The 14,170-nt window shown below is 38.2% G+C and overlaps 1 protein-coding gene across 3 annotated transcripts in view; it reads right to left on the bottom strand.

Annotated features, from left to right (window-relative positions):
• Positions 1-306: 306 nt before the first annotated feature.
• CHN1 (chimerin 1) overlaps positions 307-14,170 on the bottom strand; it is a 190,486-nt gene continuing 176,622 nt past the window's right edge. For all 3 annotated transcript variants that reach the window (XM_039470008.2, XM_074399444.1, XM_010351868.2), the window contains 5 exons: positions 12,699-12,872; positions 11,906-11,983; positions 9,389-9,526; positions 2,509-2,614; positions 307-1,101 (listed from right to left, as the gene is read on the bottom strand). In XM_039470008.2, the coding sequence (XP_039325942.1) occupies positions 930-1,101; positions 2,509-2,614; positions 9,389-9,526; positions 11,906-11,983; positions 12,699-12,872 (668 nt within the window). In that variant the 3' untranslated portion in view covers positions 307-929. The remainder of the gene's footprint in view (positions 1,102-2,508; positions 2,615-9,388; positions 9,527-11,905; positions 11,984-12,698; positions 12,873-14,170) is intronic.

Below are 14,170 nucleotides of genomic sequence, written 5' to 3'. Positions count from 1 at the left end.
TATTTTCTAGATTTCTGCTTGAGTAATACAAGAAGAAAAACAAATACAATTAATAGGTGTTTTAACTATAAGCAGTTTTAAATGATTATTTTAGGAGCTTATCACAAAACTTTTAGTAGTAAACAAAAGAGGTCAGAAGAAGTACTCAGTATTTAATACATGGCCAAACACATTTTCCTGAATGTTCTTATGAGAAAAAGTAAGCTATCAATATTTTTGATTTCTAAAAGCCAATTTAATAAATTAAATGCATGCCAGAAAAAATACAAAATTACAACTAAAAACCAATAATAATTTAACAGAAAATGCTGTGTTGTACATTTTTTATTGGTATGAATAACTTATTAAAGTAACAAATCTGAAAACACAGTTTGCTTTTGCTGGAAAGGAAGTACTATGTTAGAGAAGAACTAAGAGAAACCAGAAATCATTTGCAAAACATAGTCATATGATATGGTCTATGGTAATGCAGCAGCCAGGGGTGCTGTTTTCTCCATTTGTGTGTGCATGTTTATACAAGCATCAGAAACCAATGACAGAGACCCCAAAAGCAAAGTTACAACAGGCTCACTCTGTGAAACATGCTGGATCACAAGCACAGGCTACGCAGGACGCAGAGGCGGTGCAGGCGCAGGTTCGTCGTTTCTTCTCTATGGGGTTTCCTTGCCAGATAGGGGCTAATCATGCAATAGCTTGAGTGTCTCTGAACATGATAAACACCCAGGATTACTAGAACCGGAAAGCGTGTGTGCACTGTTTTACAAGACAGCTGGGCGGTGCTACAAAAACAACAGAAAGTTCCTTCATTTTAAATCTGGTTATATGCCCAAACCTCTAATCAAGAAATAATGCAGCTATAGGAGCCAATTAAATTACTATAAAACATTCCTTCATCTGTAAAACATTTCTTTTCCCCTCAAATTAAAAATTTAAAATAAAATGTCTTCGTTTTTGATAAGCAGCTCCACCACCAGTCTCTGATACCGTATATCATTCAATGCAGCCATGGCGTCTAGTTCTGGAGATCTCATAAGGGTTGGTCCAAAGACGATTCCAAGGTTCTCTGCATTCATAAGATTCTCCTTTTCATGGAGGGTCACTCTGAAAAATGCAAGTACAGGAATAAATGATTTTGTGTAAGCCATTATGTTCTTCATTTTGCTTGAACTCTAAAACAAGATTCACAATAAAAGTTTGTGTCTCCTTATCAACTCTTCTACTAGGTTATTTCTCTGTACTTTCAAAGTACTGACTTTCCTTAGAGTAAATTATGTTAAGAGATAATTTAAACTTGTGGTGATCACTGGCTCAAGCCTGAGTTAATGTGCTGGACCGTATGGATTCCGTTCTATCTATGGATCCTCCTGCCACAGCCCACAGCCTATAGTTCTAAACCTACATTTGCAAATAGCTAGAAGGAACTGGGTCACCTTGATTTAATCCACCCACCCTCCCTTCACTTTGGCTATCTTTGCTGTAGAGTAGTTTTGCAAGTGGACAGTTGAATAAGTGTCTAGGGAGAGAAGAGCAGTGACAGTAACAAGCAATGGCTATGGGATGGCAGCATTGTCAGGGAGGGTATGTGTTTCTATGCTTTTGACCACTGTACAGTAACACAGAGAAGATCATTTCAGAGTTATTCCTTTGTTTTAGTGCAGAACACTTAATTACATCCAAATAAGAAGCAAACCTGAATCTAGAAGTGAAATTCTAAGAACGTTAAACAAAGGTTTTAACTCATGGTGCTTCTAAAGAGGAAAAATGTAAACATTCACGAGTGACTAAAATACCATTTCTGCAGAATTCAATGCCTTTGGCCACATGGAATTTTCTGTTTCTGATTGGTTTTATATTTTGAAAACCTAAAACCACCAAAACTTCGTCATATAATTTGGAAGGCTTTGCTTCAACTGATAGAGAATGGAGGGTGAGCGAGCAGGGAGAAAAGCTGCATGACTCTCACTCACCTGAAAACATCAAACCGAAATGATCTGAAATACTTCATTTTCCATTCCTCTCTTTACCCCTTACTTCCTTACTCCACCACCTTTTACATCAGTTTGCAGTGCTGACAACATTAATTCAATAATCGAAAATCCCATCACCAAGTTTGAAGTGCTTTTTTTTGGAGCAAGAAGATAGGAAAAGTGAGCTGCCTTGCAAGTTGCAGGTTGTTTTCTTCCTGCTTTATTATGTATCTTTACAGCCACAACTCTCTCTATCCACACAAATTAGTGCATGTCCTTGACAGAATACTGGTATCTCTAGCATTGCTGCAAACATATACTGGAACTGCAAATACATTTATAACACAATCAGGTCTGCATTTAGTACTGTTGTGCAGAATATTTTTAGCATTCCTTCTAGTGAAATTTCACACAAGACAATGTAGCTATACATTTATTTATTTGTTCAATAGATCATCTGTCCTTACTTTCACCCTTCATTTCATTTTATCCTTAAAATCTGGATGCAATACAGGTGTAAGACTCAAGGTCTGTGACTTGCCTCTTTAGATGTGCCATGAGGTATCGGAGGGTTTCGCAGTGAGCAGGTGGCAGTAGTTTCAGTGCTTCATGAAGGGTTTCCAGTTGCTCATCAGGATCCATAATTTCTAAAACAGCAAGTTGAATACCAAGAAGAAAAGCATTAACACAAAACTGATACAGTGGTTTTACTTAATTATATTCTTGCGACAATGCTCTGAAACTGGTAAGAAATGCTTCCTCATAATTCCTTGTCAAACAGCTACAGAAATTACTTTTAAGGTTCAAGTCTAGATTTCCAAAGGCTCTTAGTTTCAATGTGGCAACACTATTTACTTGGACTTTTGGGGATGGGGGGAACATCCAGTTTTTTCAGTTGAGTGTCTTGGAGTCTGACAACTTTGGAAATTGGACACTGAATACAGGATGTAATTATAAAAAAATTCAGGCAGATGTTGACACAGATTAAAAACTTATACATTCAAATGAAGTGACCTTAGAATATTACAGGTATACTTAAGCAATGATACATTGCATAAAATATTTTGAAAATCCTTTTTCAGCAATGACATACTAACCATGTCACTCCACTACCCATTGCAACTCCAGGAGAGTCTTATTAATTGACATTCATACTTTTTTCTTTTTAAACCCAAACATGTACCATCCAATATTTCCTTGCTTTATTAATTACTTAGTTTTCAATTGCTTTGTTCTATATTAAAAGATCAAATCTACCTTTAAAATGCAAACATTTTCTGACTCAGACATTCAGAAGAATGCACAGCAGACTTTGAAGTCACTTCCAAATGTTTTGCCTGATGGCGAGAGCCCTGAAATAAATGTGACTCTTCCAAGGGTATAAACTTTGAAGAGAATCATCTACATTTGGATGTTTTGGTTCCAAATGAACAAAATTCCAGCACATTCCTTTGAGGTCACACTGCATTCAATTCATCAGTCATTTCTATAACTGAAAACAATTAACATCTTTGGAATTCTGTGATTTCGAAAAAGAACACCACAGTACATTCCTGCTTCTACTCAAATGTCAAAAGATAGGGTGCCTTTAAAAGTTGGGTGAGGCCAGGTGTGGTGGCTCCCACCTGTAATTCCGGCACTCTGGGAGGCCGAAGTGGGCAGATTATGAGGTCAAGAGTTCGAGACAAGCCTAGCCAACACGGTGAAACCCCGTCTCTACTAAAAATACAAAAATTAGCTGGGTGTGGTGGTAGGTGCCTGTAATCCCAGCTACTGTGGAGGCTGAGGCAGGAGAATTGCTTGAACCCAGGAGGTGGAGGTTGCAGTAAGCCAAGATCATGCCACTGCACTCTAGCCTGGGTGATAGAGCAAGACTCCATCTTGACAGGGGCAGGGGAGTTAGGTTTCAAGGTAATGTCAATGAGACTCCATGCTGCTTAGTCCTAATCAGGATGGTGGCCTTAAAATGCTAGGAAGACTACATCTGAGCAGAATGCAACATCCAAGACACAAGACCAAAACTTTTAGTGTTTCTAGCTTATAAAACAAGCCAACTCAATGATAATGAATTGAAGTCAGGTAAAAATTGTGTAAGATGAATGTGAAAAGTTTCTAGCATTGTTAAAGCAGATTAGATAAATTACAGAATGTAAACAATGACTAAAGTTTTTTAATTCAAACAAATTTTGACCATTTTACAATCTCTACCCAAAACTTCCTCATAGTTCCTGGCTCATTTCTTTGAATGAAGAATGTATTATTTGCTTTTTGCCATGATAAATAATGTATGGTGTCTGAACTTTGGGGCCTTTAAAAAGTGCCAATTTATAACAGTAGTACCAGCTCAGAAACTGAAATTGAATCATTTAATTTCTAGAATAAAAGAATACTCCATTTACTATAAAAACTACTACTTAGGGTTTTTGTTTGAGACACTGTCACCCAGGCTGGAGTGCAGTGGCATGATGACAGCTTACTGCAGCCTTGACCTCCTGGGCTCAAGTGATCCTCCTGCCTGAGGCTCCCAAGTACTGGGGACTATAGATGTCTGCCACCACACCCAGCTAAATGTTAATTTTTTTGGAGACCATCTCACTATGTTGCCCAGGTTGGTCTCAAACTTCTAGGATCAAGTAATCCTTCTGTCTCAGCCTCTCAAAGTGTTGGGATTACAGGTGTGAACCACCACACCTAGCTTTAGTTTTTATTATAGGATAAATTAATTGGAAACTACACAAATCTGAAAATTAAAACAAGAATAATCCAGCTTCCTTTTAATTTCCACAGTTAATCTCTGTAGAGAAGAACTGTGAGATAGTGGTGTTGGGCTAGCAAAACAATTTGCACATGGGGAGCTTACTTGCTACTGAGGGTGACTGACAATAAACCACGAATATGACGTATTATAGTTTACACTATATTAGAATGAGGCAAGTGCTATGGGAGAAACAGCAGGATAAGAAGCATCAGAAGTGTTGAGGGGTTGCAATTTTCAGTGGGGTGGTCAGGATAGACCTCAATGGGAATGAGCCATGTGGAGATTTGGGGAAAGACAGTGCTGGTGAAGGAGCAGCCATGTAGAGATCCTGAGGGGACAGAATGAATGTAAAGTTTGAGGAAAAGCGGGGAGTCAACTGTGGCTGCAGGGGAGAGAGTGAAGAGGGGGATATTAGCAAGTGTGGTCAGAAGGGCAACAGGGCACTCCATCATGACAGGAGAGGCAGGCTATTTTAAGGATTTAGCATTTACTAAGAGAAATGGGAAGGTGAACCACAAAGAAAGGTCATGATCTGACATGCATTTTTCACAGTTATCAGTACTCTGGCTGCCAGATGGAAAACAGACTGTGGAAGGAAAAGAATAAAAGCAGAAAGCCTATTCCAGTAATTATTAAAAACATCCAGGTGAAGAATGACAGTAGCTTGAACCAGGGGGTAGCAGTGAAGGTGATAAGAATTTGCTGGATTCTGGGTATATTTTGAAGGTTGAGTTCTTTGGATTCCTGATAAAGGATGCATGAGAAACGGAAGAATCATGAATGATCCAGGTTTTTGGCTTAAGCAGCTACAAGAATGAGGCCTCTATTAACTGAGATGGGAAAGACTGTGGGTAGAAGAGGTTTGGTGAGGAAAAGTTCCATCTGAGATGCCTGTCAGGCATTCAAATGAACATGCTGATTGTGGATTAATCTGGTGTTCAAGGAGAGGACATTTACATCTCCAGGCTGGAGTACACATTTGGAAACAAATGACAAAATGCACCGAATAGTATTAAGATCAAATCGGCAAACATTCTTCCCTGAAATTCATTTCTCCTTTTCTTCCACTTACAAAAGTATTACCCATTACCATTCTGTAGAGAACACAACTCTCTGCCATAAGCAGCTTAAGAGAGAAATAGACAAAATGGAATGTATTTAGAGACGAATGACCATCATCAGTTGTCAAATACACAAAACACACATGGAGGAAAAGGGTCATGCAAAGAACATTGCCAATGGGAGAGAATTATTAAATAAAAACAGGCAGATTTCTGTTGTGCACAGAAGGGCTTCATGATGGTTACATCTGTCCATCAGTGGACTGACTGCCTCTGGAATCAGTGAGTGAGCTTGCAGCAACTAAATATTTCAAAAAGAATGTTTTAGACAAGAGAGTCTAGCTGCATGATCCCTTAGAATATGTGCAAACTCTAAAATCCTATAGTTCTCAATGTAAAATTGTTAAGTTCACTTGTTCATCATATTTATTACACCTATTATGTAAGTAAGGGACTATCACAGGCACTGTGGGAAAAGGAACATGAGCGAGAACTCCTCTCTTTAAAAGGGATTCCAGTAAAGTAGGAAGACAGGATGTAATTACAAATTTCCAGCATGAAGGAAGGAGGCAGTAAAGATGTCCAAGCAGAGGTGACGGGAATCAGGGGAGGAAGACAGTCTGCAGCTGAGGGGTCCAGGGAGGAGCAGACGGCATTAGAGGAGGGGCTGGAAGGATCTCAAAAATGTGAACAGTTCATTGTTGGGGAAGGAAACAACAACTCTAAGCCCACCAAGATCTAATTAAAAGCTCTTCTACAGTATGTCTAGTTAATTTTACATAGAGAAACTTGACTACAAGAAGATTAAAACTTAGCTGAGCAAAAGTGGTGGCTCAGTGGCAGAGCTGAGGAAACACTAACAAGTTCTCCTTCCCAGGCTTCTCTTCCGGAGATTTTAAGTTGCTTACCACCAAGAACGTTGGGTTTTGAGTTGATCTGACTCACTCAAGGTTACACACTGAGACATGTAGCTTTTCTAAGATGTTCTGGGGACAGAGCTCTCGGAGTCCCTGGCTAGAAGAAGATTTCTGCCCTCATTGCCACCGGGAGTTCAGCTTTGGTAGTACTGTTTCCATCGTGACCAGGAAGCAGCCATAAGGCTGGGTTACTGGAGGCTCTGTGAGAGGCACCTGTCTTCCTGGCCTTTGTATTCTAGGGCAGCAATGTCTTAACTGGTGGGGTGAGGAACTGAGGAAGGAGGGGTGAGTGAACCCAGACTTCAGGTGGGTTCATCAGGGAGTTTGCAGGGGCTTTGGAAGAACTTCAAGCTGTCGTGTGTGATGGCCTGGCCTTCTCCACCCTTGCTTTCCTTTTTCATTTCCTGCAGTCACTCCCTTCCAGCTTTTAAGCCGCAGGTTCCTCCAAGAAGGCTGTGAAAGCAGAGCTCAAACAGCTTTTGTAGAAGAAAACTTTAATGTAAATTCTGATTTTTTGTTGGCAAAGGATGCTAATAAATGCCAGAGACATTTTTAGGAGCTGAGAGAGAGAAAAAAATTTTCTCTTTCCCTCATTTGCAAGGGGTTCTTTCATTCCTCCTTCCCTTGTCTAAGTCTCATTCCCTGCTCCACCAAGTGAGCCAGGCAGTGTGACAGAGTACGGAAAGCAAGGGCCCTGACCTTGGAAGTGTGCGGGAATGCCAGTGCCACCTCCCCTAGTGAGCAATGTGATCTTACACAATTTACTCACACTCTATCACATCTCCTCCTTTCTAAAATTGCACGATGGATGTAAAGTGCTGAGCAGGATTCATGGGACCTCATATATACTCTATAAATGTTAATTTCTCTCATCTTCCTTATCTGCCTTTTAAGAGAATGGCTGTATCTGCACATCTAAAGAATGAAACAGACTCTAATGCCTTCCAAGACAGTGTACAAGGACAGTGTTCCACAAACAGGAAGATACCGCTATCCAACGTGTACAACAAACGTTTATATTATATATCTGTATTATGCCAGGGTTTTTGGTGTCACATAAATCAGACATCCAGATTGGTGAATCTATAAGCAGAAATTTCTACCTTGATTTGTGAAAGTTTCTTTCTTATGATGTGGTTTCCAGAGTTCTCTGAGGGGTGAGATAAGGGGGCTTGCTAATTTTGGACAGAAAGGCTGTTTCAGAAACAAACTCCATAACGATGGTAAATGAAGTGATTTGGAAGAATAATTAAAAGGGGAGATTTTCTTCAGCAGCTAATGTTGGTATGGGGAAAGAAGGAGAGGTAATTTGGAACTATGGGGTCAAAGGCCTTGGAATCCAAGAGGAGGCTTGGCTTTTACTTCTTCCTAAATAAGGTGGTGTGTGGAGTTCAGAACCTGGGTTTGCATCACTGCTTTGTCCTTTGCCGATCCTGTGTTCCTGAGTTTGGCATAGAGCCAAGTTTTAGTTTTACTTCCAAGCAACACAAAAGTGGAACTTACCCACTTTCGATGGGATCAGAGTCCTGGGGATCAGAGCATACCATGAACTGGACAGCTTTTCACAGACTCTGTGTGTGTGTGTGTGTGTGTGTGTGTGTGTGTTGCTTCCTAGATTAGTGGCAATCAGACTTATGATCTGTCTAGAGAGGAAATGTCTGCCCCATGAGACAAGGACGTGTGAGATCCCTCACACAAATTTTCAAGATCAGCACTGAGTCCGTTAGAGACCTAGAATTTTTCATGCTTTCTAACCTAATGCTTTGAAAGAAATCAGTGTAATTCTCATGGCTGTTCTCCACATAGGAGCTTGAGCTGACCCACAATCAATCAGGGCTCCATGGAACTAACCACAAAAACTCCCTACAAAAGCCATGAAAGGGAAACTAAAATTTAGAACAAAGAAAGATTGTATTTCATGAAATTCCCAAGTCAAAAAGCAAATTAATGTTACTAAGGAAGTGATGTTATCATTTAAAGATGAAGACAACATATGGTTTTAGAGAGAGAAAAGCAAAATGACAGAAATAGACTACCTTTTCCAAAAAATGGTAATGCTAATACTTAAAACCACTAAGAATTCCCTTCTTTAAAAAATGAAATGCAAATTACAGGTATGATTTTTGCAGCACAAATAAGATTTGACAAATAAACCTTTGCTTTTTCTCATTTTCATTTCAACTAGAATTTAAAAAAAACTTCTTAATCTAAAATAGTGCTTTTTAAAGTACGATCTGTGAGCCAGTGCCAATGTGCTAACTGTAATAGTCTGCATTAACTATAAGTACAGAAACTGAGAATAAGAATTTAGAAACATATAGCAATCTGACAGAAATTTTGTTTGCTGAATGTAATAAAAGATAGTTTTTTTTTTTAATTTTACTTTTCCAGTTATTCATTTTTATTTTACAAAAACACTGGTCTACAGCTAAAGAGCACTGGTATGAGCCTTATTTTGGAAAATGAGGTTTAGCACATTAAAAGAAGCTTCTGATGGCATAAGTCATAAATAAGTGATGTTAGAGAACAATGTAAAATTCTCGTGACTATATCAACCATAAAGAGATGCACAAAGGAAATATTTCACAAAATGCATTCAAGTTACTCAGCCAGAAACCCAGGAAGAGTGATTACCAAAAGGAGGTTGTTTGTCAGGTTATTTGGAATACATGCATTCATACTTACTGGCAGATTCGATAAACTTAGGGTAGGCATCATATGTAATGAGTGGAATTGGCAAATCCCTGAAGTACAGTTTAAGTGCACCAGTGATGATGTTGATATCTTCATACATGTTCACAGAAATATCTGCCTTCTCACCATCTTTTAAGGATGTTGAAAGAAACAAAAGTAAATATCTGGATTCACAGCACCGTTTTAATGAATGACATTTCTGTATACAAATCAGACTTTAAAGATGAGCAATTCTTCAATTTTTAACATAAGGTATAGTGTGCTACATGTTACATAATAATTATTAATTTTCTGTGAAAGAGCCTCTTCTGATCTCCAGCATGCCTCACCTGCCCTTCCAGACAGGTTAAGCTCCCTAGTTATTAATATTTTCCTTTATATCCCTTATTAAAATCAATAACCACCATGTGATTATTTAATGTGAACCCTTCATGAGTGTAAGGACCAAGCATACGTGGTTAACCATCATATCTAAAGTAAAGAACATGGTGCCTGGAATATAGTAGCTGCTTAATAAATATTTTTGAGTTAATAAATCAATGGAAAATAGATTTCAACAAGCTAGGAGCCTAAAAGAGTAATATGCTGGGGCTTACTATGTATGTTGTTATTAAACTAGTTCTTTTAAAATCTGCTTTTTAGTAAGTGTATACAAATACACAAATATGTTCTTCCATCTGTATTATCTATTTACTTGTTTTCTGTTTTAAAATAATGTAAACAAATCCTGGAATCTGATCTCCTCATACTACATTCTAAGTAGGGTTATACCGTATCAGCACGGTTTATAACATCTCTGTTTCCCAATTGTGTCTTTTCTTTCTGCTCTTGTCTCAACCAGACTAGGGCTCTTCTGGGGTAAAGCTCACAAGATTTTATTTGCTTTGACCATGGATCTCTCACAGCACCTGTCACACAAATATCTGTGATTTCACCAAAGGATAAAATGTAGCAGAGGTATAATGGCAGCTTCTGACCTCAGAGTAGTCAGCTTTCCATTCAGTGACTATTTCCTAAGCTGGGGAAGATTTCCCCTAACTTGCCTTTTTACCTTGGCTCTTGAATTGAATTTCATTCCAGCATCCTCTGGATCCTAGCTTCTTTCTTGGATCTCATTACTTGAGATTTATGCCTCCCAGAAGTGAACATCCTTAATTACTCCAAATTATTTTGCTCTGTTTATTTGATATCCTATTCCTTTGAACACTGATGGAATTGGGCAGCATTTATATACAGAACTGGTCTGTTGTAACCCTTGTTAAAATCCTTTGCATCATTCCTACAGATCTTGCAGATGACTGCCGGTGTACCTCCCTTGGGAGGCCAAAGACCAGCCCCCAGCAATGTGGCTACAGGGAGCCAAAGTGAGCACTTCGTGAATTTTAAAATCTGTTACTGGTGTTTTCAGGTTATAAAGTGGTTATCTCATATTTTCAATAGAGGGAACTGTGCTATTTATTTGTTCTCTCGGGTCCACAGGAACATTCAGTTTGTCAGTGGGAATTTATTTTTGAGACTTGTAGCCAGAGGCGGGGAATGGACATGCTCAGTTGCAGAGCTTCCAGAGTAAAAAGATGCTTCTTCCCACTCAACCTGGCATGGAGTCAGGACTGCTCTTCCTGATGCTTTTTGGAGTGAATACACCATTACTTAACCTCCCTTTCTTTGCTCTTATCACATACTTGGGCTGGCCTAGATTCCCTCAGGTTGGTAATAAATATTTAATTATTTTTGCTTTCTGCCTCTGTTGCCTGTAAGAGGTCTGTGAATGGGAGAAGTTTGTGTGATAGAACTAGAATACGCACTTGTAAAGGAAAGTGGTTTTTTAAAAGATCACTAACCCTTACTCCTTTACTTCCTGCATTCAAGGCTACAGGTCTTCTCTGGAACCACTTTGTTCCAGTCCTTAAAGCAAACTGGAGAACCATGGAAGCAAATCTTAATATAAATGTTAGCTAAAAAAAATTAAGCTCCACTGTGCTTTTCTTTGACTGGGCCCCTTTTTCTACAGTGGTGGGTGGGTCCCCCATAGAAGGCCCCTAAAGCTTCTCTTCAGCTTTCTGGCCCCAACACATGAGTCTGGGCTTGGGTCTCAGCTCACTTAAGATGGTGATGAGGATGCCAGGGCGGCATGGATGACAGGCAGGGTGAGGTGGGTTAACTCAAGCCCAAGAAGCCTGAGATCTGTAATGGTATAGATCCCACTCTTTTCTCTATCATTTTTGGTAAATGTAATTGCTCTGTATATATTTTGGTAAACATGGACCAGCCTTGGATCCTCAAATATCGATCACAAAGTGAAACTTTCTACTTCTTTTGCATTCTGAAATTTGACTGTTTAATACTTACAACTCATAAAAAAGAATAAATTATAAGCTAAGTTTTTAAATTTGGTATAATAATCATCAGTGATTTAGAAAAATGATGCAAAACCCACCTCATAAGAAATAGTGCTTTTTAGCAAAGAGTATTATTGTCCTAAGTTATGGAACATTCTGAAAAACATACCTCTGTCGAAAGCCATCTTGACATCTTCAATTAGGTCACTAAATCCTGACACTCGGTATAGTCCTTCAGAATTAAGACCTGAAAAATAAAACTAGTTAGTTTCTTTGAATTATGCCTTTTCTTCAGATTTTAACTTCTCATACTTTAAGTTGGGAGGTAATGTGTCAGAAGGAGTAAAATATACATGTTTAGAAATCTTTTCACATTTTTCTCCTAAAATAAAACCATTTCATGCACAGTTCTTCAACTCTTACCTATTGTCACCTAAATATCATCTGGCTCATCATTTGGTCTAATTAAATCAAATATGTTAAGTCCTAAGGGAAATAATTTATCACCCTAGTTACGTCATAAAGCTTTTACATAACAGAAGACAAAGATAAAATATAGGCCTGTTTTTCCCAAGTGGGAAAGAATAATTAGGATGCAGCTCTGTTTTCGGCTTTAGATAGTTTTAGTAGAGCATTTACACTTTTGCTTCTTGAACCAAAGAAAAATGTAAAAACTGAAAAATGAATTTGTCTTTACCAGTCAACTGCAGACGGGAAGCATCATCTATAAATATATTTTTAAGCATATTTGCTATACTTGGTTAAAGGTACCTTGAAATCAAGCTGTTTAATTACTTGTTAAATTAATTCATTTCAGTCTTTGAGATCGTTTGACATAGGAAACCATTGCCCCACAAATTACAGAAGATTAACCGCATTGTGCAATGAGGTATCCCAAAGGCATTAGGACTGGTACTGGTAGGGAAGGGAGGCCAGTGCAGCCCACATTGGAAATGTCTCACCTCTAGACTCAATCTCCCTGATGCACATGTCTACCACCATCGGCCGCTTAGTGGTGTGTGCTTTCACGAGCGTTGTAAGGTCACAGCTGTACACCTTTTTGACATGCTTCAAGTCTGGCTTACAGTCATTTGGGACCATCTTGGAACACTGCTTATGAACATTCAAACCACAATCTAAGAAGAGAATAAAGAAAGGAAACATTCAATATTATTTTCAGAGTTTTGAGCATTCTGGGGTGTTAATTTTAGTAAAAGGCCCTCCAGCTTGAATTGGGTTTTAAAGTGGACTAGATTCCAGCAGTTCTTTCTGGGTGGGAAAACAATATTCTCTCATCTTTTCTCCGGGAAAATTCTGGTTATAAGCCAGGAGACCAGAATTGTAGCTCATGGTTCTTCACTTAATTGCTGTATGATCTCAGGAGAATATATCAAAAAATCAAAATTAGTAAGTGTTTAATTCAATGTCCACAAAATACGTCAAATAGCCAATGAAAAACCCATTTCTTTAAAGTTACATAAAAATTATATTTAATGTGGGATATGAGTATATTTGATATAAAGTGGAATTAGACTTCCAAAAGTAGGAGTATCCAGGGCCCTCTTAAAATGGTGCTACTCATGTTTGTATCTATCCGTAATCCTTTCTATATATATGATAACTAATATATAATTCCTCTAGTAGCTAGAAATAGCTGTAACTATTATTTATTGCTATACTATTACCAGCTAACATTTATTGAAGGCTTACTAGTGCCAGACATTATTCTAAGTGCTTTACATTTATTATTTCATTTAAATTCACAAAGTTCTATGAAACATGTACTTTTCCCCTCATATTACATCTGAGAAAACTAAGTACAAGTGTTAAGCAATTTATTCAAGACCATTCATTCAGTACACAGAGGAGCAGAACTCAAACCTACAGATGAGTCTAGAATCCATATTTTAAAATGTTTACTGTTTAATTACAAAGGATATAGATGAAGAGATGTATAGGATGAGGTATGGGGAAAGCGGTGTGGGGGTTCCACGCCCTCCCTGGGTGCATTGCTCTCTAGGAACCACCACACATTCAGCTATCTGGAAGCACCTAGAGTCGGTCCACAATTTTAACACCTAGACACACACTTCCTCTACTGAAGTTATTCCTTTGCTTTGTAATTTTACTTAGTTATAACTTCAAAGATGCCAGAAACTAAACCGTTTCTAGTTAATATTGTGAGACACTTTACTTTTCAACAAGAAAAGCACAAAGAAATTTTAGATGGGATACAGAGGAATACAAATATTTTGTTAAATTAGACCATAGAGTTCTCACCATAGCTAAATAATTCAACTAAAATAAATGTCATTTTTGTGTTTAAAAAAAACATAACCCATTTGTTTTTAAGTTCATAAAAACTTCATGTTGACTTCTTGTAAATCCAGTCCAAGCGGTGCATACACGATTTATAGCTAAGTCTTAATGAAGC

The sequence above is a fragment of the Saimiri boliviensis genome, chromosome 5 (genome assembly GCF_048565385.1).
Source record: "Saimiri boliviensis isolate mSaiBol1 chromosome 5, mSaiBol1.pri, whole genome shotgun sequence".
Taxonomy (NCBI): Eukaryota; Metazoa; Chordata; class Mammalia; order Primates; family Cebidae; genus Saimiri; species Saimiri boliviensis.
Note: the sequence above shows the minus strand (reverse complement) of the source record. Positions and strands in the feature narration are given on the sequence as shown.